The sequence below is a fragment of the Cetorhinus maximus genome, chromosome 27 (genome assembly GCF_964194155.1).
Source record: "Cetorhinus maximus chromosome 27, sCetMax3.hap1.1, whole genome shotgun sequence".
Taxonomy (NCBI): Eukaryota; Metazoa; Chordata; class Chondrichthyes; order Lamniformes; family Cetorhinidae; genus Cetorhinus; species Cetorhinus maximus.
The window spans coordinates 3,537,197-3,564,402 of NC_135905.1; the positions used below are offsets into that span (position 1 = coordinate 3,537,197).

At 45.6% G+C, this 27,206-nt stretch overlaps 1 protein-coding gene across 2 annotated transcripts in view; it reads right to left on the reverse strand.

The window, feature by feature from the left end:
* Positions 1-27,206, reverse strand: part of pik3ap1 (phosphoinositide-3-kinase adaptor protein 1) — a 121,543-nt gene that overhangs the window by 6,029 nt on the left and 88,308 nt on the right. For both annotated transcript variants that reach the window (XM_078530543.1, XM_078530545.1), the window contains exons 8-13: positions 21,640-21,844; positions 20,933-21,034; positions 20,348-20,515; positions 12,586-12,669; positions 10,090-10,301; positions 5,481-5,553 (exon numbers count right to left, since the gene is read on the reverse strand). In XM_078530543.1, coding sequence (XP_078386669.1) covers positions 5,481-5,553; positions 10,090-10,301; positions 12,586-12,669; positions 20,348-20,515; positions 20,933-21,034; positions 21,640-21,844 — 844 coding nt within the window. The remainder of the gene's footprint in view (positions 1-5,480; positions 5,554-10,089; positions 10,302-12,585; positions 12,670-20,347; positions 20,516-20,932; positions 21,035-21,639; positions 21,845-27,206) is intronic.

Below are 27,206 nucleotides of genomic sequence, written 5' to 3' on the forward strand. Positions count from 1 at the left end.
TCTGGGGACTGCACAGCCCAACTTCAAAGAGAATTATACAAAGGCCATTTGCATATGATAATCCAGGCTTGCCAGCAGGAGACAGAGGGTCTGCTAAGACAAAAAGCCCCTCAAGCATTCCTTTCAACTCATAATGGCTGTGATGTTTAGCAGTCTTTGAGACCCAGCCTAATTCCAGACAATAGATGCACATCCTTTGCTGAAGACCTGGTGGAGAGGTGGGGGTCATGTGACATAGGCCTCTGGCTTGCTGAACAAATTAATATTGCCTTGCTGAGCTGAATAACCCAGTCTGCTCTTTAACATCTGACTAGCAGCTATACAGAAAGGAGCTCTGCCCAGGTTGAACACCTGGCCCCATCCACACTGCTTCTGTTTGAAGTTCTGTCCTATTGCCTACAAGATTGATTCATCTCTAGATGCCGATCTCATCAACGCCAGCGGGTTTTCAGCCCACTGAGCTCTGTGGAGGAATACCTCATTGCATTTTGATTGTGGACTGTAGAACTCTTGTGAACCAATATTCATTTCTGTGTGGCCTCTGTACTGTAAAACCTTCTTTTCTCTATCCCTTTCTGTACTATCTGAGTGTGGAGGTGACATAGCGACCCTCCTCCCGCCTTTTGAGTGTTTGCAAATAAACTAACCCTTTGAGTTCATCCTATCTCGAGTTTGCTGTGGGGTTATTAATAGAAAATTGGATTCCACAAAGACCAAGGGGTTGGGGAAATACACCACTGCTTATAAAGAGGAAAAGAAATCAAAATACATTTCTGTTTATGGATGGGTGGTGAGAGGAGAAATTTGTGTTGTTTAAATTTACCTCCCTCCTGTCTTTAACAAAAGGAACTGAAAGGCAAAATATTAATGCTTGGAGTTATGTTTTGAAAAGCCTCCCAATTAAAACTGAGAGGGTTCAGTTGAGTCTTGAGCTGTAACTAGTGGGTTGATAATGGGGAACCAGTAGATGTTGTGTATTTGGATTCTCAAAAAGCTAAGATAAGGTGCCACACAACTGATTATTACACAAAATGAGAGGTTAGGGGGTAATATATTAGCATGGATTGAGGATTGGTTCATGGACAGAACACAAAGGGCAGAATTTTACGACAGCGGGATTTTACGTTCCCGCTGTTGTCAATGGGAATTATAATGGCCCACCGCATTTTAAGGCCTCGTCCCCGCCAAAACGGGGCTGTAAAATTCTGCCCAAAGAGTAGGAATAAATGGGTCATTTTTAGGTTGGCAGGCTGTAACTAGCAGGGTACTGTGAGGATCAGTACTTGGACCCCAGTTACTTACAATCGATGTTAATGACTTAGATGAGGGGACTGACAGTAATGTATCCAAGTTTGCTAATGATGCAAAGTTAGGTGGGAAAGAAGTAGTGAGGAGGACACAAAGATACATAGATACGTTGGGTGAGTGGACGAGGACATGCAGTTAAGTTAACATGCAGATACAGCAAGTAATTAGGAAGGCAAATTGTATGTTGGCCTTCATTACAAAGGGGTTGAAGTATAAGAGTGAAGAAGTCCTAGTGAAATTATACAGGGCTTTGGTGAGACCACATTCAGAGTACTCTGCACTCCTCACCTGAGGAAGCACATTGCCCTGGGTGTGGGGTGGGGGCATGGGGCCAGTACAACAAAGTTCCATTAAGCTGATTCTAGGGGTGAGGAATCTGTCTTATGAGGAAAGATTTCATACACTAGGCCAGTAATCCCTGGGATTTAGAAGAATGAGAGGTGTTCTCATTGGGACATATAAAATTCTTAAAGGACTTGTTAAGGTTGATGCTGGGAGGATGTTTCCCCTGACTGGAGAGTCTAGAACATTGGTCACAGTCTCAGAATAAGAGGTCAGCCATTTAGGACCGAGATGAGAAATTATTTTACTCAAAGAGTCATGGATCTTTGGAAACCTCTGTCCCAAAGAGATATTGAATATATTCAAGGCTGAGATTGATAGCGTTTTGGACACTAAGGGATTTAAAGGATGTGGGGATAATGCAGGAAAGTGAAGCTGAGATAGATGGTCAGCCAATGACTATACTGAATGCTGGAGCAGGCTTGAGGGACAAATAGCTTACTCCTGCTCCTACTTATTAAGCTCTTATGTTCTGATGATCTGTAACCTGCTTCTTGTGCTTTAGATTTTGTGGGGTATCTCATGGCGTTTGTCATTATTTAGAGTTGTCCATGCATGTTTAGATTTCCAACTTTTTTGACTGCAATGTGGTGTGACCTAGTAGTGTGACCTGATAACTGTCCGGAGAGTACAACAGGACATCTGGGTCATTGGTGAACAGTGGGACAAATAATCTACTAATGGGATTAAAGAATTGAGAAATAAACGGCAGAAGGACTGAGGAAGGTACATTAAGGAGGTGAATTCAATGTCAAATCAGGTACAGAAATGAAAAGAGGCAATGAAATAGTGGATTAAGAGAGAGGATTAAAAAGAAAGGAAAAGTAGGGAAAAATTAAAGATTTATATTTGCTAATTTTCAAATATTCAACAACAATTCACAACCTGAAGGAATGAATCGCTGCATTTAAAATTGTTACTTTCTGGGCCAAAGAGGTTGATTGACAGCCAATAACAATGATCATACCATTAAAAGGGTACCTAAGCTGTTAATTACTAAACTTAACTTTCTTGTGGCGTGTCTATTGTTCAATTAATGCACAAACGCAGCAATTTTATGAAAAGCATGGGGATGGGGAAGGGGGGGGTGGCAGGGGCTAGGTGGCCCCCTTCAAAAAACGAATGGAAAAGTGGGGAAAATCAGCTAGAAACTTATGGCTATTCGCAATTTACAAGTTATCGCTTCCTCGCTACAAGTTGCTGACTCACTTGCACATTTAGAACGATGTGCACTGCTCACACTCTGTTACCTTTTACCAAATTCTGAGCCATTATAGAACAGCCCAGAGAATGGCAGAGTTTCTAATAGACCTGCTTTGTTTCCCAAGAAGATATTTGAATAAGCTGGACAATTGGTATTGCAGATGGTAGTGAAGGCACGGTCTCAATTAAACCCTGTTTTAGGCTGAATATGTGCAGCTGGGTCCCGTGTCCAATAGTGAGGTAGAGGTGGATGTGCCTGTGTAGAAAAAAAGATTATGTGGCAGAATTTTATGCTGGCAGAATTTTACAGTCCTGCCAAAGTCAGTGGACTTTTGAACGGCTCGATGTATTTTACAGCCCCACTCCCATCGCAGGAGGACCATAAAGTTCCGCCCTATCAGATGATTCTTGATACACAGTTCATGATGCCCGTGCTGAAGGTCAAACTTTGGCAATGAAAAGTGGAAGTGGCTTATTCGTCAGCTGACACATCCACTGCTGTGAGTGGGAACAATATTATTTATTTGCCTAGCTGCAGTGAGGAAGTAAAAATTGTCAATTTTTTAGGAATCAGTGAAAAATCGCTTCGCCTTCTTTCTGCATGTTGTTTGCAAACCCTGTAAACTTTAACAGCGACGATATCTGCCCCTCCCCCTCCCCACACTGTGGACAGCACCACAGGATATTTCCCTCTTTAATTAAATGTCTTGTGAACAACACACCACACATACTTTCTGCTCGCCTCACTACAGGTGTATACATTTACTCCCTCATAGGTCTTTCATTCTTCTCTCTTGTCCTCCGCTCTGCTCTAAGGATTCCTCCTCACCCTTTTCTACATGATCGCCCACTTTACTAACTTTCACCTAGCCCTTTGGTCCTTCCATGCTGTGCTGCAGACCTGAATCATCCACGTCAAACAGGAGGATTCACTACCTCTCTTACCCTGAGCAATGCCACAGGTGATCAGCCAGTAAATGATTGCACGTTAAAAATAAAACTGGCCGTTTTGGATCAGTGTTGGTCCCAGAGTCGGCAGATTGTGGATTCAAGGTTCACGCCAGGATTAAGCACATAAACTAGGCTAGTTTTATTGAAGGGGTGCTACATTGAGATGTTAAGCCCAGGCTCCATATTCTGGCTCTGGTGGAGAGCGCATAAACTTTTGCCAATGTCTTAGGCCAAGATTCTTTCTCCCACCAATATCACCAGAAACATGTTAAAAAGCAACAGCAGCTTAACTAGCCATTGATCTTATTACCGTCCGTTCAATCTTGCTCTGCACAAAATGATTTCTCTTAAAGTTCCTGATGTAATTCGTTGGGCGGAACTTTACAGACCCATCATGGTGGGGGTGGGGCTGTAAAATGTGGCGAGTCGTTCAAAATGTCCATTGACTTTGGCAGGACTGGAAAATCCCGCCAGCGGGAAAGGCCGTAAACTTCCACCTTTTATGTGTGAAGCACCTGGAGATGTTTCTGAGAAATGTGATAAGCTGCCACATAACCAGTTCTTAAAAGTACTTCTCTCAAGTTATTAAAAATAAACATTAGTCAATCTCCAATGACACTGGCAGCAGGTAGAATAAATAAAGCTACCATCGTAGAATTTGACACCATTCAGCCCATCGCACATGTGCCAGGTCTCTGAAAGCACCACCCACATACAAACTTCTATTTCTTGATAGTATCTGTCCACTGCCTCTTTAAAGGATATTGTTAATTCTGATTCCACCACTCTTTCCGATTAGACAGTTTTTTTTCTTCCTATTCTCTCACGTGGGCATCACTTGCAAGCCCAGCATGTGTTGCCCATGCCCAATGAGTGAGTGGCTTGCCAGGCCACTTCAGAGTCAACCACATTGCTGTGGGTCTGGAGTCACATGTAAGCCAGACCAGGTAAGGACGGCAGATTTCCTTCCCTAAAGGGATCGATGATAGTTGTCGTGCTCATCATTACTGAGGCTAGCTTTCAATTCCAGGTTTTATTATAACATTCGGCCTGCTGCAGTGGGGATTTGAACGCAATCCCTGAGGGCACTGGCCTGGCTCTCTGGATGATGAGTGCAGTGACATTACCGCTATGCCATCAAAACCCCATAATTAACAGCTGAACAATTGTCTGCATAGATTTTTGTTTTCCCCAACTTCTCTCTTCATTTTTTGGTAATGTTCTTCAATTTATGCCTCTTTATTACCAGCTTGCTGGCCGAGGGCAATTGGTTTCCTGGCTTATTTTATTCATAATTTTGAAAACCTCTATCAGAACTTTTTTGTTCTTATGAGAATTGTCCTCGTTTCTAAAGCCTGTCACCCCTGGAATTGTCACTGTCAATCTTTCCTGCACCTCCTCCATGGCCTTGGCTATTTCTTCAACTTAAGAGTTCAAAACTGGTCACAATACCAGACTTCTGATTGATTCCCCCACTCTGTCTAGGAAATTCAACCTGACTTAGTGCCCCCAGATGAAATCAATGCTGCTGATGGATGGAACTGAGACTCCTGGCCTGGTTTAACACCCATGCTGTGCATTTACCCTTTGTGCCACTTGGTAGGCAGGAGAGAGAAATGCCTATTTCAAATGGCTTTAGCTTCTCGGGTTGTTTGACAGGTGTGGCTGGAGCTCACCTGGATGTTTGCTGGACTTTCCTTTGATGTTCTGTCTCCGCGTGATACTGTCCCGCAGCTTCTTCAGGTTTTCCTGACACAGAAAGATACAGTTAGATGTCTCATGGTCTGTCCGCTCTGTCACTCTGTGTCACCCTCCAGAGAACGAGCACTGAGCAAATGCAAGAGTTTACAGGTCCTATGCTTTTGAATTCCATATGGTGGGAATATTATTATCAATAATATGATTTAATGGTCAGATAAGACTGTTACTCCTCCCATAACATTTCTGTTTTTGCCCTTTGTCTTTTATTCAGTCTTGGGATGTGGGTGTTGGTGTCAAGGCTGGCATTTATTACCTGTTCCTTTTTGCCCTTGAGGCAATGGTGAGCCACCATCTTGAATACAAGTGAATGGCTTGTTTCAGAGAGAAGTGGAGAGTCAGCCGCATTGCTGGGGGTCTGGAGCTACACGTAGGCCAAATCAGGTAAGGATGGCGGATTTCCTTTCCCAATGGACATTGGTGAACCAAAATGGCTTTTATGTCAATCTGGAGGTTTCACAGCCACCGTGAATGAGAGTAGCTTTTTAATCCAGAATTTATTTAATTAATTGAATTAAAATTACCCAGCCGTCTTGTCTCATGCCTCTAAATTATATATATTTTATATACAGAATATAAAGTTATGTATGAGATATAATGTTATAAAAATTATATAATATTATTATATAATATTAGTGACTAGACTGTGGTGTTCATGGCATGATTTCAAACTTTGTGCTGATATGAAGATTGGAAACGTTGTCAGCTGTGCTGGGGATAATCTTGAATTTCAAGAGGACATAGACACGTTGGTGGATTTGGCAGACAAGTGGCAGATGAAGTTTAATGCCGAGAAGCGTGAAGTAATTCATTTTGGCAGGAAGAATATGGAGAGACAGTATAAAATAAAGGGAGACCGTCTAAAGGAGGTGCAGGAACATACGGACCTTGGTATATATGTACATAGGCCATTGAAGATGGCAGGGCATGTTGAGAGAGCAGTTAACAAAGCATATAGTATCTTAGGCTTTATTAATAGGGGCATTGAGTACAAGAGTAAGGAGGTCATGTTGAAATTGTATAAGACACTAGTTAGTACTGTGTCCAGTTCTGGGCACCTTACTTGGGGAAGGATGTGGAGGCATCGGAAAGAGTACAGAGGAAATTCACAGGAATGATTCCTGGGGTGAAGAACTGTAGCTATGAGGAAAGATTGGAGAGATTGGGACTGTTTTCCGTGGAGAAGAGGCCAGGAGACTTGATAGAGGTATTCAAGATCCTGGGGTGGGTATGGACAGGGTAAATAATGAGAAACAGTTCCCACTCAAGAGCACATCAGAAACTAGCGGGCGCAGATTTGATCGAGGTATTCAAAAGGGAATTGGATTTCTACCTGAAAAGAAAGAATGTGCTAGGTTACAGGGAAAAGGTGGGGGAGTGGGATTAGTTGGAATGCTCTTTCAGAGAGTCAGTGCAGACTCGATGGGCCAAATGGACTCCTTCTGCACTGTAAAGATGCTGGACTCTGTGAATTACAATCCTCAGGCATAATCACAATGCTACCCCACCACTCTGTAGTAGGAGGTTGCAGGGGAGAGAAATGATGTGGAAGTCATTTTGGAGAGTTGCTGCTGTACATCCATTAGTCCTGCTGTTGTGTAGCATGTGTTGCTGCAACTTCACAGTAATTGTGAATAGAACTGAACACTGGGTAGCCATCTGCAAACAGCCCTATCCTTGTTAATTGTATATTAATTGTGTTTATTTGTATGGGGATGGTGGGCATTAACTGGAGATTCACTTGAGAGCCCCTATAAATAGATACAGACTGAAACTGTGGTTGTAGGGCTTAAGAGGTGCTTATTTGTAAAGTGTGTAAATAAATGTTTATTAAGGTGTATAAAGATTGGCTCCAGTTATATCCTACACCAACTGGCTTTCTGGAATATCACACTCCTGACTTTATGATAGCAAAAAAAGTCAATGATGAAGCATTAGGGGTCACACAGGGGGTGGTTGGAGTGTAGAACAAACTTCCTGAGAGAGTGGTGGAGGCAGGTTTGATGGAGGTATTCAAAAGGGAATTGGATTGCTATCTGAAAAGAAAGAATGTGCAAGGTTATGAGGATAAGGCAGGGGTGTGTGACTATATAGAATGCTCTTTCAGAGAGCCAGCGCATTCTCAATGGGCTGACTGGCCTCCTTCTGCACTGTAAGGTGGTTAGCTGAGCACATTTCCCTGAAGAACTCCTGCTGAGATAATTGGCATCAACAAACATCAATCCTCGTTTAGAATTTATTCGTCAATGCAGCTACAGCTGTAAGTACAGTCAATTCCAAAACTATAAACGTAGGTTCTGTTTGTCAGTGCTGCATTCCTGCCTGAGGATCGGAGGATCAATTCTCACTCGAGAGGTATGAGCACAAGAGGGAGTGCTGCACTGTCTTTTGGGTGAAACATTAAACTAAGGCCTACCTTCCCCCTCACTGGATGGAGTATTTTGAAGAAGAATAGGGGAGTTCTCCCCAACATCCTGGCCAATATTTAACCCTTAATCAACACCAATTAAACAGGTTAGCTGCTTATTTGACTCATTGCTTCATGGGGCACCTTGCTGTACACAAAGGGGCTGCTGAGTCTGCACATGTCAAAGCAGTAAGAACGCCTCAGGAGGAATTACTGAGAGGGGCTTTGGGATGTACTGAGGATGTGAAAGACACTGTAAGAAATATAAGTCCATTCATTCAAAGACAAACCAATGCATGTTCAATATAAATGCAACCAGCACTTAGTTGCCTGGGCTTCAAAGCCCATTTGGCACTGCTGGGCTAGGCTGTTCTGCTCAGGGTTGAACCGAACTAGACTGGGTTGGGCCAGGCTAAGGCAGCCTAGATAGGCCTGGACTGGCAGTTGGGGTAGGGGTGGGTTAGGCTGGCCAGGGGCAAATTACATATTCAGCGTGTTCTTGAGAACAACCTAGTTGGCTGATTAGAGATCCCAGTTAGGTGAAAGATGACAACTGCCATTCAGTCTGCAAACCTGACCCTGAGCTTCCAGTCTCCTGTCACTTTAACTCTACACCTTGCTTTCACACTGTCCTTACTGTCCCTGCTCTCCCGCACTGTTCAAATGAAGCTCAACATAAGCAGGAGGAAAAGCACCTCATCTTTAGATTAGGCACTTTACAGCCTTCTGGACTGAACAAAGATTCTGCCCCATTTTGTTTCCTTTTCCATTATAGGTTTTGGTTTTACTCTTGTTTCTTCTTGCATTTGCTGTTGGGAGGCAGATTCTCCTCATTCTGCCATTCACACCTCCTCTAGACACATCTTTTGTTTCTTTGCTTGTCCCATTACCACTCCCTTTGGCCGTGCACCACTAACTCTCAGTCTCCCCTATCTTCCACCCTGTCACAGTCCTTCCCTTCTGTTCTTTTTCCCACCTTCTGTCCTTTCACCTGCTTAAAACCTGCCTGTGTATTATATTTCTAACTTTTCCCAGTTCTGATGAAAGGTCATCGACTTGAAACATTAACTCTGTTTCTCTCTCCACAAGTGCTGCTCGACCTGCTGAGCATTTCCAGAGTTTTCTGTTTTTATTTCAGATTTCCAGCTTCTGCAGTATTTTATTTTTGTGTTGTGTGAAAGATGTATTTTAAGGTGGGTGGAGTTTATGTTTTTGCCCCTGTTAGTCTGTTTGTCTGTAAACAGTATATCCCAAAAACTAATGCGTAGATTTCAATGAAACTTGGCAAACAGATTGGGTATGGTCCAAGGAAGAACTGATTAGTTTTTGGTGAAGATGTGGATCCAGGTCCTGGAACCTTTTAAAGGATCCGTTAACAATGGGAGGTACGGCAAACTGACTTTTTTTTAAGAATGTTGCTTGTTATAGAATGTTGTGGACTGTCTCAGCTGCTGTGGTGGAATTTGTTTCAGCTGTCAAAATGTGAGCAGAGTTTTCGGAGCAGGTTTGTGGATGTGCATTGGTCTGAAGCCTTGTCAATGAGATGGGAACTCTTAATAAAAAGATTTCTTTTGCCAGCTTTGTAGTTACAGATCATCAACCAGACAGGGAGAAGCCTCAAGGAAGAGTTATGTAATTGTGATAATTATCACAGTGTGGTGTAGGTAGGCACTCTACTGAGTGTCCTCTTCACTTGTTTATAATGCCGTTATGGGAATGGAACAAATGATTAATTTTTCAGCGTTATTTTGCTTCTGTCTTTGGGCTGCTGGATCTGGTGAAACTAAATGTAAAAAGATAAATAATGCAGAAAGTACAGAGTTTTAACCTGCTCATGTTTAAAGCAGAAAACTTACACAACCGATCTTTAGAAGAATAAGTAAACTGGATAAAGCCGAGAGTAGAGTGGACTGTACAGTCTGGGCATGGATGGGCCAAATGGTTGTTCTCCAATCAATCCTATCCTCCGCTCTGATGGAGATACTTCATTGTAGCTCCAGTGAATGAATGCAAAAGAGGAATTTAAACCCCCCATCCCTGACCCCAGTAACAAACCACATCTTGTATTATATTGGAGGAGGAGTTGGTAATTAATCAGTTTAAACTGGAGTGTGAAATACCTGTTGGTAGCGGAATGACTCAGATCTGCGTTTCTGGTTGAGTTGCCACTCCTTAAACTGCAGGAGGGCTTCATCCACATTGATCATTCCTAACTTCACTTGTTCCTGCAAGGTGATGAGCTGCCGCTGACCAGGGGTCTTCATCCCTGCGAATGGGTCATAGTCACTGGATGGAACTCTGGACAGTTCCTGCTTCGAGCGTGGTGGAATTGCTGGGGAAAAAAAAACCCCATCAAACTCAAGTAAAGTCAACCAGTACATACAGTCATACATTATCTGATCTCCCCTCCAGCCTGCGCTCCGCTCTCTCTCTCTCTCCCTCCATGTTCACAACCTGCTTTGCCTATCCTATAGTCTTTGCCACATCAGGGCAGTCCCATTCTAATGGGATGAGTTGTGAACAAACTACCCTAAGTATGGTGAACCTGAAACTGTAGGGGAGCCCTGGAGTTGCACAGCAGGCAATTGGTGTTTCAGGCTAGAATTCTCATCCGCATATCCATTTTACTCTCCCCAATTGCCATGACAGGAGTGTGGATTGCAGGGCGAGCAGTTGAAATGGAGTGACTCTATTCTCCACTGCTTGCCCATTTTAGCAACACTGGCTTTGCCATTGGTTGAGGTTCCTCCCAGGCTCCTTTGGGAGCCACATTAATAATGGACATGGGACCCAGCGAGCATTTCAACCCTTTCTTCAGTGAGGCCCCCTTCAGAACCACCCCACCAGGCAAAGCTGTGGAGGAACCAACGAGATAAAAACGGAAAATGCTGGAAAAACTCAGCTCAGCTCCGACAGCATCAGTGGGACAGGGAAACAGAGTTAACGTTTCGAGTCCATATGACCCTTCCTCAGAGCTAAAGGGGAGTAGAAATGTGATGGAATTTATACTGTGTAAGGGGGTGGAGCAAGTGAAGCTGGATAGGAGGTCAGCGATAGGTGGGGGCTAAGCAGAGATTGACAGAGATGTCATGGACACGAGACAAAGGGGCGTTAATGGTGGTGGTGAGGGCTAAAGGAGGTGCTGATAGTGTCATAAAGGTAAGAAAGCAGAATGTGTGAATGTGTGAATAGCAGAACAAGGGTGAGCGCTCTGTGAAAGAACAACACAGAACAAGTGACAGACGGCCCTTTTGGGGGGAGGGGGAGTGGTTGGGGAAAAAGGGATAGAAAAGGGACAAAAAGGGGATAAAAAAATGAATAAATGAATAAAAATAAATTAAAATAAGTAGATAAAAAATAAAAATAGAAGAAACCAATGAGGCTCACTAAGGAAAGTAAATAAAATGCTCAGGCTGGGGCCAGGGAAGCTGGGGTGATCTTCTGGGATCCAGAAAAGAGTGATCGCTACTGCCCCCAGGCTCCCCACTCAGTTCTACACCCTGCACAGCTGATAGACCCTAGCAACAGCCTCCACCACCCTGGACATGCCACGATGCCAAGGACCAACCCCCAGGCTGAGGAATCTAGAACACGGGGGCACAGTTTCAGGATAAAGGGGTCGGTCATTCAGGACTGAGATGTGGAGAAATTTCTTCACTCAAAGGGTTGTGAATCTCTGGAATTCTCTACCCCAGAGGGTTGTGGATGCTCCATCGTTGAACACAGTTAAGGCTGGAATAGACAGATTTTTGGTCTCTTGGGGAATTAAGGGATATGGGAGTGGGCGGGAAAGTGGAGTTGAAGACCAAGATCATCCACAGTTGTATTGAATGATGGAACAGGCTTGATGGGCAGTGTAGTCTACTCCTGCTCCTATTTCTTATGATCTGATATTTATCTCTCTGCATGAAAAATGATCACAAATGTACAGGTTACAGTCTCCTGGGCCTGTGATAGGGACTCCCGTCTCCCCGGATTGTCATCCGCTCTCACTCGGGGGTCGGACATGTCCCTGGAGGTTCCATCACGCTCCCTCCCACCTCCAACCATCTCTTCCCCCCTCACTCCCGCCATTGGCACGCCCATCCTCGTGGAACCCTGTCTTCCCAGGGTCAGTCGGAAAGCAAAAAAAATGAACCAACTGGATGATGTTTGGTCAAACATTCTTTTTATCCCATCTGCAATGTTTTTATGATTAATAAATGTTCAAAGAAAAGGAGAAAGATCACACGCAACTTTTTTTGTGTCCCTATGATTTTTCTCTTTGTTTGCTTGAAGCAGTTCTTGGAGATAAGTTGATGTAATTCCTGAAGGAGGGCATGGATGGGTCAATCCTGGAGCGTTGGCAACTGAACATCAACTAACATGCCCCTCAGGCCTCCTCACAGTCTCCCATTGTTGGTCAGGGTCTCAAACTGTGGAAGCCCACCCCTCACCTCCTCCTCACTTGCCTACCTCGTATGATCTAATAGTTTTAAACCCATGGTAGGTATCTTCACTTCACCTTTCCTTCTACTCTGGTGCAGCCTTTGCTCTTCATCGAAGCTTCTCAATTAAATAGAGAAAAAAAAAACTTATCCAGCCAGGTGAGGTTGGAGGAATTATTGGTTAAATACCTGGGCCAGAAGGTCCACCTGGGGGAGCTTTCAATGCTTTAATGTAAAGGTTCTCTGCTCTCCTCTCCTCTTTATTGCAGAACACTGAAGCAAATAGAAATATAAACATCAATATTCTTCTCAATGTTCACCTCTTCCTAGTGATACTCTGCCATAAGCAGCTTGAAAGGCCATTGTAGTGATGGAGGGATTGCCTGGCCTCCACTCTCAGTGCCAGCAGGCTATTGGCCATGTGGTCACCACTGCCAAATGCAACACGGTCCCCAGGCACACAGCATCTTTGGTGTTTTTTGCCTTTTCATCGTACAAGTGATACATAATTGGTCCACCAATCAAGCAAATGTGCGGTGGTCACCATTTTAGTCAAATGAAATGGCAACAAATTTCCAGTGAATCAGTAAGGACCTGTTTCATTTTGTGCAAATATATTAAATTTGATTTCGCTGTGAACTTGTCTCCTAACTAAGCTATTAGAAATGTTCTGCAGTAAATATTTCTGGAGCCTATGCAATCGTTATTTTTAGCATTAGGCCTGTTTTGGGTGGCCGTGTACATTTTTAGTTCATTTTCATACTTCCTGTGTCCACTATCTGAAGTTGAGGCTTGACAGTTTTTGAAGGTGAATGACCCGTAACTGAGTTAGTCTTGATAAATCGATAAAGTCCTTCTTAAAAAGATTTACACGAAGATTTGGTGTTAGGCGCTGTTGGAAGGTGTGTGCGATTCAGAAGGCCTCATGAAGAGAAAATAAAAACAAAAATATCTGGAAAAACTCAGCAGGTCTGGCAGCATCTGCGGAGAGGAACACAGTTAACATTTCGAGTCCGAATGACTCTTCAACAGAACTAAGGGAAAATAGAAAAGGGGTGAAATATAAGCTGGTTTAAGGGGGGGTGGGACAGGTAGATCTGGATTGAGGGCCAGTGATAGGTGGAGATAACCAAAAGATGTCACAGACAAAAGCACAAAGAGGTGTTGAAGGTGGTGATATTATCTAAAGGAATGTGCTAATTAAGGGTAGAAAGCAGGACGAGCAAGGTACAGATAGCCCTAGTGGGGGTGGGGTGGGGGTGGGGTGGGGGGAAGGGATCGAAAAAGGCTAAAAGGTTGAGATAAAACAATGGATGGAAATACATTTAAAAATAATGGAAATATGTGGGAAAAGAAAAATCTATAAAAATTATTGGAAAAAACAAAAAGGAGGGGGAAAAATCAGAAAGGGGGTGGGGATGGAGGAGAGAGTTCATGATCTAAAATTGTTGAACACAATATTCAGTCCGGAAGGCTGTAAAGTGCCTAGTCGAAAGATGAGGTGCTGTTCCTACAGTTTGCGTTGAGCTTCACTGGAACAATGCAGCAGGCCAAGGACGGACATGTGGGCATGAGAGCAGAGTGGAATGTTGAAATGGCAAGTGACAGGGAGGTCTGGGTCATGCTTGCGGACAGACCGAAGGTGTTCTGCAAAGCGGTCACCCAGTCTGCGTTTGGTCTCTCCAATGCATTGGCAGCAACGAATGCAGTAGACTAAGTTGAGGGAAGTACAGGTGAAATGCTGCTTCACTTGAAATAAGTGTTTAGGCCCTTGGACAGTGAGGAGAGGGGAAGTAAAGGGACAGGTGTTGCATCTTCTGTGGTTGCATGGGAAGGTGCCGTTGGAGGGGGTTGAGGTGTAGGGGGTGATGGAGGAGTGGACCAGGGTGTCCCGGAGGGAACAATCCCTGTGGAATGCCGCCGGTGGGGGTGAAGGGAAGATGTGTTTGGTGGTGGCATCATGCTGGAGTTGGCGGAAATGGCGGAGGATGATCCTTTGAATGCAGAGGCTGGTGGGGTGATTTCTTGTCCTCACTTATCACCCCACCAGTGTTTAGTAACTACTTGTAACTAAATACATATATACAGTATAAGGTCTAAGCTAAAAGCTGTCCCCATGCTTGTCTCCACATACATCTCTGTCCAGTATAATACTGCCCTCTAGACTCGGGTAATGTGTTCCATTACATCACTGCGTGGGCGGTACTGTACCCAGTCTCAGGATGACCCTTTCTATGCCAGAACCTTACATTAGAGGCACTACAATTTTCATGTGATACATTTGAAATAAAATAGAATTTAACCACAGTATGTTCCGCATTTTTAACAATGCAAGTGTTATGTCAAACATTAGGCCGGACATAATTATAAAATGCTGTTTACTGCCACTATAAGTGTAAAACTATTTGAACATAGGTGTCAAAAATTAGATTAAGTGAGAAACTGATGGGTACCATAATGTGGGTCATTTATCAACAAACTATATCTACAAGTCCGTATAGAGTCACAGGGCTGGATTTTACCCTCCCCCACTGGCAGTTTTGAAGGCCGGGATGGCTCATTAAAACCAGTGTGTGGCCTGCCTGCTGCCCTCACAGAAATTATATCAGCAGTGGGGTGGCACGCCTGTGAGTGGGCAAATTGAGGCCCTTAAGCGGGCAGTTAATACCCTAAGGGTCTTATCCCACTGCCATTGGCATTTAACAGACAGCAGGAGAGGCTCACACCAAGTGGCCAGTCCAGCAACTTCCTAGCCAAGGCTGCTGACAGGCAGGGAAGTCCCTCCTTAATGAGTCCCCTGGACCTATCAGTGGGTCGGCGCCCCCACCCCCCCACGAGGTTTTATCACCCCCTGGTTGCCCTCACCCCATGGCTTCTCAGCACCCCCAACTTCTTCACCCTCCCCGCCAGGGCCTGTCAACTTGGCACCCAACAGGACACCCAAACACTTACCCAAACCCCAATCCCAACTCTGCACGTCTCTGTTCCAGAGCGCTGGAGAGCCGACGGCCTCTGATTGGCCTGCAGCTCTCTGAGGCGGGACTTCCTATCTCTGAGGGGCGCAATTCCTGCCTGCAGCCTATTAATGGCCAACTGGCAGTCATGTGGCTGCGAGGCAGGCGTGTTCTTCTCGATGAGCTGACACCAGCCCAACTCCCCAACCTTTTTTGCTGCGGAGACAGGGAATCTGGCACCTCATATACTTCAGCCCATAGAGTCATTATGGCACAGAAGGAGGCCATTTGGCCCATTGAACCCATCCCGACTCTCTATAGAGCAATCCAATCAGTCCCACTCCCCTGCTTATCTGGGTAGCCCTGTTTTGTTTTTGAACTATATTGCAAATTGTAGACGGCATAACTTGGTCCACATTGAATAGAAGGTTAGGCCGACAATGTCAGATGAAAACGTTTGGAAGGAGGTTTGAGAGGAACATAGATTGGTCGAACTGTAGGTGGATCGGCACTTCATGTTATGCACCGACCCAAGAGCTCAGAATGAAAGTATTTTTGCCGTGGCCTGATGTCAGTCCGCGCTGGGAGCTACGGTCGGAGTCAGGGGGTTGGTCCACATATTCATTGAGCAATTAAGGTTTCGAATGGCAGGAGGGTCAGTAACCAAAGATTTAAGATAATCAGCACAACCGGCGGGAACGTGAGGGGAATATTTTAATGATCTGGAATGCAGCTTTGCAAGAGCGATTAGGGGTGGGCGACAAATGCTGTCCTTAAGCAACAGACCATGGACAATCCTTTAAAAAACTGCCCGGGAGGGCGGTAGAAGCGGATTCAATGGGAACTTCCAAAAAGGAAGTGGATCAATACTTGAAAAGGAAAGATGTGCAGGACTGAGGGAGAAGAGTAGGAGAGTGGGACTAATTGGAAAGCAAGTTCAAAGGGCTGGTGCAGATAAAAATGGCCTCCTTCTGCCCTGACCTCTCTGCCCAGCGTCTCTGTTGTTAAAAATGCTAACTGCTCATGCAGTGTGATACAATAAAAAAAAACAGCAAGTTAAAAATAGTTACTGCTAAAATAGACTGGCCGACTTTATCGCAGTGCTGTACCCTCTGGGTAAGGGTCATTGATCTTGCTCTTGAGCACCCACATAAGCCCTGGTGCAGTTCAAAACAAACCAGAAGTCTTTTGGAAACAGGAAATTGAAAAGATATATATTTCACTGAAATAAAACTGCCGTTCACAAATGAACACAACAGCGTTTCACAAATCCCTTCAGAATGAGAAGGGGAAGTAACTGCCCCGTCAGGTGACCATGTTGCCACACAGATGTTGATGCACACATTTTCCATTCAGGTTCTTAGAAGTAGAAAGGAAATAAGGGGAAACTGTTTCCACTGGGCAGAATGGCCGGTAACCAGAGAGGCACAGAGTTAAGGCAATTAGCAAAAGAGCCAGAATGCTGATGAGAAAGACTGTTTTCACATTGTGAGTTGCTGTGATCTGGAATGTACTCCCCGAGCGGAAGCAGATTCAATCGCAATTTTCAAAAGGAATTGGATAAATGTTGAAGGAGAGAGTATAGCAGGGCCACAGGGAACTGGAACTGATTATTCTCCTTCAATGGGGCCAGCACAGATATGATGGGCATCAATCCTTTTGCACGTTCTCTGACTAGCTCTGGAGGGCGGAATGTGAACTCACTGGCGGTCCAACCATCAGGAAAACCGGCTCGGCAGCAGTGATAACAGTTGGGTGATTTCTGACGGCACTTAATCCAATTCATTTGAGGGTAGAAATCTCCCTGAGGCAGCTCCGTGCCTCAGGGAGATTGATTTGATTATGAAAACTTGAAAAAAGGAATTAAAAAAATTATTCAGACATGTCCCCTCATGTGACAGTGTCACATGGGCTGGGACATGTCAATGAGTTTTAATAACATTTTTTATTAAAGTTATAAACCCTTCATGGAATCTCACCCCGCCCGTGGATGAGGTTCCATGAAAAATGCGAAGGCCGCCTGGGCTCTTCGCCTGCCCCCCCCGTCAACCTTAAGGTTGGATGGGCATCCCTGAAAACTGCTTCAATTAGTTGATTAGTGGCCTTGATAGGCCTTTGACAGTTCGGCGGGTGCACAGCCGACTCTGGTGCGCGCCCGCCAAACTGAAGATCGGAATGGCCTGCGGAGTCGTGGGGACGCACGCCCGACGTCACCGCGTGTGATTTTACACGCCGGGGAGCAGGCCCCGCCCCCGCACGCCGACCAGGAGATTCCGCCCATAAGATTCTGTGGGGGTTTGACAGGGTGGATGCTGAGAGGATGTTTCCCCTCGTGGGGGGAATCTAGGACTAGGGGGCGCAGTTTCAAAATAAGGGGTCTCCCATTTAAAATGGAGATGAGGAGGAATTTCTTCTTTCGGAGAGTCCTTACTCTTTAGAATTCTCTACTCCAGAGAGCACTGGGTCATTGAATATATTCAAAGCTAAATTAGACAGATATTTGATGTGCAATGGAGTCAAGGGTTATGGGGGGGGTGGTGGTGGTGTGGTGCTCGGGGAAGACAGGAAAATGGAGTTAACTCCACAATCAGATGAGCCATTACCTCATTAAATGGCAGAGGAGGCTCAAGGGGCCGAATGGCCTACTCTTCCTCCTATTTCTTTTGCTCTCATGGAGGCAGGGAGGATGGAGCAACAAGGGGTGAAGTCACACAGGAGGGCTAGGATTGGATAAAATGGTGTTATCTTTTTGAGGTTAATGGACTTGTCCTGTTTGTATTGATCTTCAGTTCTGGTCTCTGGTTCAAGCTTTGACCCATCACTTCCAGCTGTGTTAGAATCTATGAAGACCGATTTTCCTCAAAGATGGTGGGACTCGGTCCCCTGGGTAAATGTAACAGTTGGTGAATTTTGTACTGAGCCACACTGACTAGGTTTGATCCTCATTCAATCAGCTGATCTCACGTGTGTCGCAGTAGAGATGGTGCAATTGGCTTCAGCTGGACTTGGCTATAGAAGCAAAAACAAGCCAAGGATTCTTGCTCTTGAACACAATATAGTGATCACTGTGGCCATGGGGAGGCGCACGGATTGTCTGAGCAACCACCTTACCTTGAGGAAGTGACAACCCAATTGGAGTGTGGTAAACCTTACAGAGTTGCGCACTTAGACTTCCAAAGGTCAGGTTGAGGGGAAGTTTGGTGTGCTGTGCACTCCGGGGATCCGTGTTGGGACAACCAACGTTTCAATTTACATCAAATACTTGGAATCAGATATTCAAAGCAAATTGCAGGTGATAGCAAACTGATCAGAAACTACAGATTGAACTGAGCAAAAATTGTTTGTGGGCAGAACTATAGTAAATGAACTGTAATACTGACTCTTCCTATAGAATCGCATGGAGGAGGGAGAAGTGGGTAATGCACAGACCCAATGTATAATGTTAAAACAGCCAACAATAAAGCTGAAAGGGATTTAGGAGTTTTAGTGGACTGACGCTCAACATCTCCAACCACTGAAATGAGCAACTCAACAGGGCCAATAAGTTGTTAAGCTATAGTAGGATATAAATCAGAAGTCCTCAGCAAACTATACAGCCTCTGGTCAGGCCCACATAGAACACTGTGTCGAGTTCCGGTCAGTGTGCACCTATTGCACTGTGTCCAGTTCTAGTGAGTCTGCACCTTGAGCACTGGGTCCAGTTCTGGTCAGTCTGCACCTTGAGCACTGGGTCCAGTTCTGATAAGACTGCACCTTGAGCACTGTGTCCAGTTCTGGTCAGTCTGCACCTTAAACACTGTGTCCAGTTCTGGTCAGTCTGCACCTTGAGTACTGTGTCCAGTTCTGGTCAGTCTGCACCTTGAGTACTGTGTCTAGTCAGTTCTGGTCAGTCTGCACCTTGAACACTGTGTCCAGTTCTGGTCAGTCTGCACCTTGAACACTGTGTCCAGTTCTGGACAGTCGGCACGTTGAACACTGTGTCCAGTTCTGGTCAGTCTGCACCTTGAGCACTGTGTCCAGTTCTGGTCAGTCTGCACCTTAAACACTGTGTCCAGTTCTGGTCAGTCTGCACCTTGAGCGCTGGGTCCAGTTCTGGTCAGTCTGCACCTTAAACACTGTGTCCAGTTCTGGTCAGTCTGCACCTTGAGCACTGGGTCCAGTTCTGGTCGGTCTGCACCTTAAACACTGTGTCCAGTCCTGGTCAGTCTGCACCTTAAACACTGTGTCCAGTTCTGGTCAGTCTGCACCTTGAGCACTGGGTCCAGTTCTGGTCGGTCTGCACCTTAAACACTGTGTCCAGTTCTGGTCAGTCTGCACCTTGAGCACTGGGTCCAGTTCTGATCAGACTGCACCTTGAGCACTGGGTCCAGTTCTGGTCAGTCTGCACCTTAAACACTGTGTCCAGTTCTGGTCAGTCTGCACCTTGAACACTGGGTCCAGTTCCGGTCAGTCTGCACCTTGAGCACTGGGTCCAGTTCTGGTCAGTCTGCACCTTGAGCACTGGGTCCAGTTCTGGTCAGTCTGCACCTTGAACGCTGTGTCCAGTTCTGGACACAATGCTGACATTCTAGTGCAGCAAGTAGAGCAGAGAAGAGCCATAAGGCTGATCTCCAGCATTAGGTCAGTTATGAGGGAAGAAATGGAGAGACCTGGGCTTTTCAGTGTGAAAGGAGGTGCCTGAGATTTGCTTATATAGAGGTTTATACGATTCATAAGGCTATTAGAAATGAAACAATATTACTTTAAATAAAACTGGGAGGAGGACAAGTGGACACGGGTTAGACACATGAACGGTAATTTCACATCCGATATTGGAAGGTTCTCCTCACACAATGTGCACTCCCGGACTGGCAGAGTGGTAGAGGGGAAATGCTGGAATCATTTAACAAACAACTAGATGCAGTAATGTGAGCTGGTGCAGGAATGTTCTGGGTAGATGAGTTAAAATGGGCCACAAGGCCCTCCTCATTTGTATGAAGCTCCACTGTCCTCCTCACCTTTAGAAATGTAAGGCTTCGTGTCTTCCATGGTGGGAACAACCTGTAGCCGAGGGATAGGGAGTGGAGGTCTGCTCACAGTCTCTTCGTCTTCCGTCACAACGTCGTACACACCCTCCTCGCTCACTTCACAAGGGCTCTCACAATCCTCAGGAATGGCACTATTCCCTGCAATAACAATTATTCAAGTACAAAGTAAATAATGCTTAAGAAACTTGGGTCAAACTTCCTGGTTTAATGGAAAATTGTTTCAAGCAGTGTGGTTCTGAGCCCCTGAGACCAGGAAGATCCCAAGTGCGATTCCCAGGATTAACCCATCTCCTGGAGTACTAGCTACATTTAGATTTGGTGCTGCTGGGGTAAGGAGGATTGAGGGACATCAGCTCGGGCTTCCAACCCTCCTCATGGGTGGATGATGGATGAGGACAGAACTGTTGCAGGCTATGAAACTTTCCACTCATTGTCTGGTCTCTCTGGAGATGAATGAGCCCATCAGGTGCTAATGCCAAAGTCAAACTGTGCCTGGTATGAGTGTATGTCTTTAGGGCAATGAAGGAGGGAACAGAGATGAAAAACATGACCCACCTTGGAGAAATTTTCTCAGTATGCAATCTGCTGTTGAACCAGAAGAGTCTGGATCACATGCGTTTGTGTGGACCAGTCCAGTTACTTTAGACATTGGCTCATCTGCAAGCAAAGTTTATTGAAACATTATCCTCCCAAATCAAACCAAAACCCCTTACAGGCACAACATAATTTACTGTTACTGTCTAATACATCCACTTACACTTTTAATGTAGGTTTGCCTGCGGAAAGCACTGATATTTAAACCAGTTATTGAAGGTGGTTTGTGCGTGTTGTGTTGCACCCCTGGTACTAGTGACCTGCCAGTAAGTTGCCATTCTTCCCACTGAGAAGACACTTGCTAAAAGCAGCAAGATCTTTTTGATAAATACATGATGCAGCCACTGGGATGCCCAGCCAGAGATTGTTAGAGCACTGCTGTCTCATACAGACGGGCCGGCGGGGAGGGTGGCTGCTGGTAATCTGTTTGCCCATCAGGCTTTGTATGTCAGCTGGAATGGGATCTCATCTTGTTCATATGGGGCTGCGACAAATCAGGCTCCATAGAATATATTATTTGTTCCCCTTTCCCAAATCCTAGCCATTTCTTTGGTTCTGATTCCTGAATCCCAGGCCAGATCGGTAATTAAGCCTGGGATTTGGGAATGCCTGGCCCAGTTTTATCCCTGGCAGCGAGCACCCACTAGCCTGATTTTGCTCTCACTCACAGGTGCTATCCATAATCCCTTGTGGAGGCATCAGTTCTATCATCGACTCATAGATGTCCTCATCACAGCCGGGGTTTAAGGTGCATTTCATCAAGATATCTTTGGACACCGTTGCCATGGACTCATACAAGTCTTCATCCTCTTCGCCTTCAATGTTCCCACACAGCTCCTCTTTGAGGTGAGTCTTTAGCATATCTGCTGTCTCCTGTAAAGAATAACTGTAAATATTAGGGTGAATCACACAGAAAAAGGGGTCTCAGAAACTACACTGCCTGCTGATCTGATGAGAGAGGATTGGGCTGAGTTTTCCCAACTCCCTGCTGATGGGGTTGAAAGTGGGGCAGCCAGAAAGTTTGGGGCAGTGCCGTCGGGACAGTCCCTGGCGCATTCCTGCCCTCAGGGGCCATTTCTAGGAACTGGTTAGGACCAGGGTTGGCTGCCCACTCCACTGAAACTTCAGCATGTCATCTATTTAGGCTAACACTCCAGGGCTGGAGTGAGGGAGTGCGATGCTGTTGGAGGGGCAGCACTGGGAGAGCCTGGCAATGCTGGCAGGGCAGTACCAGGGGAGTGCAATGCTGTTGGAGGAGCAGCACTGGGGGAGCACAACGCTGTTGGAGGGGGAGTTCTGGGGGAGCATGACACTGTTGGAGGGGGAGTTCTGGGGGAGCACAACACTGTTAGAGGGGGAGCACTGGGGGAGCACAACACTGTTGGAGGGAGAGCTCTGGCAGAGCACGATGCTGTTGGGGGGGAGCACTGGGGGAGCACGACACTGTTGCAGGGGGAGCATTGGGGGAGCACGACACTGTTGGAGGGGGAGTTCTGGGGGAGCACGACACTGTTGGAGGGGGAGCACTGGGGGAGCACGATGCTGTTGTTGGAGGGGGAGCACTGGGGGAGCACGACACTGTTGGAGGGGGAGCACTGGGGGAGCTTGACACTGTTGGAGGTGGAGCACTGGGGTAGTGCAATTATAAAACCTATGATTCCTCGGATTCCCTGGAACGTCTGAGAGTTTCCCAGAATCAGGGATACCTTTTCTGAACTGTGCCTCCAACCCCCCAAACTCCATGACTTCACTCTCTGCTGTTAAAGCCTTGGGGGATGGTGACCCCACCTGATCAGAGCAGGAAACGACCAGCCAGTGCTGTACAGTCAGCAGAGTGGGCAGGGAGGCTGGGGTCTCAGGATTCAGCTTTCAGGGAATCATTGAACCCATCAGAGCTCTGATTGTAGAGCTGGAAACTGGGATTGGGGAGTGGGTGGGGGTTGTGGGGTCTTAAGAAAGAGGGGGAGAAAAAGAGACAGGGGCATCATAAGGACAGAAGAAATAGGAACAGGGTTAGATCATTCGGCCCCTCGAGCCTGCTCCGCCATTCAATAAGATCATGGCTGATCTGTCTGTGTTTTGATTTCCACATTCCCATCTACCCCCGATAACCTTTGATTCCCTTGTCTAACAAGAATCTATCTACCTCTGCCTTAAAAATATTCAATTAACCCACCCCCACCGCCTTCTGAGGCAGAGAATTCCAAAGTTCCACAACCCTCCGAGAAAATATTTCTCCTCATCTCTAAAAGGGCGACCCCTAATTTTAAAACAGTGCCCCCTAGTTCTCAACTCACCCACAAGAGGAAACATCCTTTCCACATCCACCTTGTCAAGGCCGTTCAGGATCTTGTATACTTCAATCAAATCACCCCTCACTCTTCTAAACTCCAGTGGAAACAAACCCAGTCTGTCCAACCTTTCCTCATTAGACAACCCACTCATTCCAGGTATCAATCTAGTAAACCTCCTCTGAACCACCTCCAACGCATTTACATCCTTCCTTAAATAAGGAGACCAAAACTGCACACAGTATTCATGGTGCAGTCTCACCAATGCCCCTTATAACTGAAGCATAACATTCTTACTTTTTTGTTCAATCCCTCTTGTAATAAAGGATAGCATTCCATTAGCCTTCTTAATTACTTGCTGTACCTGCTTCCTAACTTTTTGTGACTCATGTGCTAGAACACCTAGATCCCTCTGCACCTCAGAATTTTGCACTCGTTCTCCATTTAAGTAATACTCTGCTTTTTTGTTCTTCCTGCCAAAGTGAACAACTTCACATTTTCCCTTGTTAAACTCCATTTGCCAGATCTTTGCCCACTCACTCAACCTATCTATAACCATCTGCAACCTCCCCATGTCCTCTTCACAACATACTTTCCTACTTATCTTTGTGTCATCTGCAAATTTAGTTACCATGAGATGAGGAGAAATTTCTTCACCCAGAGAGTGGTGGGCCTGTGGAATTCGTTACCACAGAAAGTAGTTGAGGCCAAAACATTGTATGTTTTCAAGAAAAAGTTAGATATAGCTCTTGGGGCAAAAGGGATCAAAGGTTACGGGGAGAAAGCGGGAGCAGGCTACTGAGTTGGATGATCAGCCATGATCATAATGAATGGTGGAGCAGGCTCGAAGGGTTGAATGGCCTACTCCTGCTCCTATTTTCTAAGTTTCTATGTCTTCGTTCCCCTCATCTAAGTCACTGACGTAAATCTTCAAAAGTTGAGGTCCCAGCACAGACCCGTGAGACTCCACTCGTCACATCCTGCCAATCCGAGAAAGACCCATTTATGCATACTCTCTGCTTTCTACCAGGCAGCCAATCTTCTAGCCATGCTAATATGTTACCCACTACACCATGTGCTTTTATTTTCCGTAATAACCTTGGATGTGGCACCTTATCAAATGCCTTCTGGAAATCCAAGTACAGTACGTCTACAGGTTCCCCTTTATCCACTGCACATGTTACTCCTTCAAAAAAACTCCAAAAAAATTGGTTAAACATGATTTTCCTTTCACAAAACCATGCTGACCCTTCCCGATTGCCTTGAGCTCTTCTAAGTGTCCAGCTATAACCTCCTTAATGGTCAATTCTAACAACCTCCCCACGACAGATGTCAAGCTAACTGGCCTATAGTTTCCTGTTTCTGCCTCCCTCCCTTCTTGAATAGAGGGGTTAGATTTGCTACTTTCCGATCTGATGGAACCTTTCCAGAATCTAGCGAATTTTGGAAAATTAACACCAGCGCATTGACTACCTCATTAGCCACCTCTTTTAAGACCCTAGGATGTAGTCCATCGGGACCCAGAGACTTGCCAGCCCACAGCTCCATCAATTTGCTCAGTACTGCTTCACTAGTGATTTCAAGTTCAACATCATGGGAAGACTGTGCAATGGAGGCTCGGGCAGAGAGGGAGAGTGGGGAAATGGGGTGAGGGGAGGGGTGGGTGCGGATAAAAAATTGAGATTGGGAATTACACAGAATGTGCAGCTCAGAAGCAGAACATTCAGCCCAATTCCTCTATGGTGGTGTTTATGCTCCAGACAGGTCTCCTTCCATTCTAGCTGCTTCAGCTCAGCCTCAGCATATTTATTGCACGCACTCGCCCAGTTTTCATTTGACAAAATCTAAACTATTTCCCTGAATAATTTCCCGTGGAGTTCCACATCCTAACCACTTTCTGAGTAAAGAAATCTCTTATTATTTCCCTCTTGGGATTTATGAGTAATGATCGTGTACTTACGGACCCGAGTTTTGAATTCTCCCAAAACTCATAGAATGTTTACAGCACAGAAGGCGGCCAATCAGCCCTTTGTGTCTGTGCTGGCTTCCTGCAATAGCAACTCACCTAGACCCATGCCCCTATTCTCGCTTCATTAGCCCTACAAATGTGTTTCTCTTCAGATAATTATCCAACTCCCCGTTGAAAGCCGTGATTAGATTTGAATTCACCATGTATAAATTAAGGTTAAGTGGCTACAGGTATCCATCGTCAGGTATGCTTGAAGCCTCCTGTGACCAGCGGGTGCCAGGGGTGCTGGACAGCATCATTGACACCGAGAATGACGTTTTAATTTGATAAGTTTTGCTGAAAAAAAGAGACATGTCGAAGCTTTTCGTCTTGCACTCATCAGGACACTTTGCAAGAATACCAAATATAAGGAGAAAACAACAATTTGATGTCCTGATGAGTGCGAGATGGAAAACTTTGACATGTCTCTTTTTTCAGCAATACTCAAGTTCTATACGACCAGATGGCTATTTGATAAGTTTCCTTTAAAGTTTTTATTTTTGTTACAGTGAGTTAATAATCAGTTTATTGGTATCAAAAGAGGTATAAAGAAACACTTATTGACATTGCTGGTAGGTTGTAGAGTTAGGAACTTTTCTTCTGTAATGTTTCATTTTGTGAATAAATTTAAAACTGAGTAAAGGGGGTAGTGAGAGAGACACAGAAAGGAGCAGCCAGTAAAGAGGGGAGTGAGAGACTGAGAGGAGCAGCCAATAAACAGGGGGGTGAGAGACTGAGAGGAGCAGCCAATAAACAGGGGAGTGAGAGACTGAGAGGAGCAGCCAATAAACAGGGGAGTGAGAGAGACACTGAGATAGGAGCAGCCAGTAAGGAGGGGAGTGAGAGAGATGCTGAGAGGAGCAGCCAATAAACAGGGGAGTGAGAGAGACGCTGAGAGGAGCAGCCAATAAACAGGGGAGTGAGAGACTGAGAGGAGCAGCCAATAAACAGGGGAGTGAGAGACTGAGAGGAGCAGCCAATAAACAGGGGAGTGAGAGAGACACTGAGATGGGAGCAGACAGTAAAGGGGAGAGTGAGAGAGACACTGAGAGAGGAGCAGCCAGTAAACAGGGGAGTGAGAGAGACACTGATATAGGAGCAGCCAGTAAAGGGGGGAGTGAGAGAGACACTGAGAGAGGAGCAGACAGTAAAGGGGGGAGTGAAACTAGTGAACAGTAAAAGACTGTTTCCATTTGGTGGGTGGATGGGAAACCTAGAACAAGGAATCTCAGTGGGAAAATCAAAGGGGGAAAGGTTTTTGAGCTGAAGGTTAATGGGTGTGGGATCTTTCACCAAATATTGTTGGGTAGGGATGAAAGCTGCATTTCAAAGGGAGTATGATATAAATTATATATTTGTAAAGCTCTTGGAGGGAGGGTAGGGTTATAGGAGAGAGCATCAGCATAGAGGACTGAATGGCCTCCTCTTGTATCTAAATTCTACCATTCTCTAAAAACTCCGTTATTGACACCGAGCCCAGGGAAGGGTTTAGAAAAGTTGATGCTCTGAGTTTAGGGTGATGTGGCCTGTGGGAAATTCCCCAGACCGTGTGCTCTGTCCTCTAGTCCAGCCTCTCAGATTAATTCAGGTCAGTTTGCACTGCAAGGTGTTAATGGTTGGAGTCCATGTACAGAGCTGCTGTGACTGATTGATTGATTGGTTGATTGAGCGGTAAATACTGGCAAGGACACTGGGGATAACTCTGCAAAATAGTGTCATGGGGTCTTTTATGTCCACCTGAGAGAGCAGACAGGGCCTCCATATAATGTTTCATCTGAGAGGTGTCGCCTAGAACAATGCAGCACTCCCTTAGTGCTGCACAGGACTGTCAGCCTTGATTCTTGTGCTCAGGTCTCTGAGGGTGGACTCTTCCATTCTGGAGACAAGTTTGGTGGCGGGAGTGAAAGTCAACGTGATTGCCCCTGGAGGGCGGGGT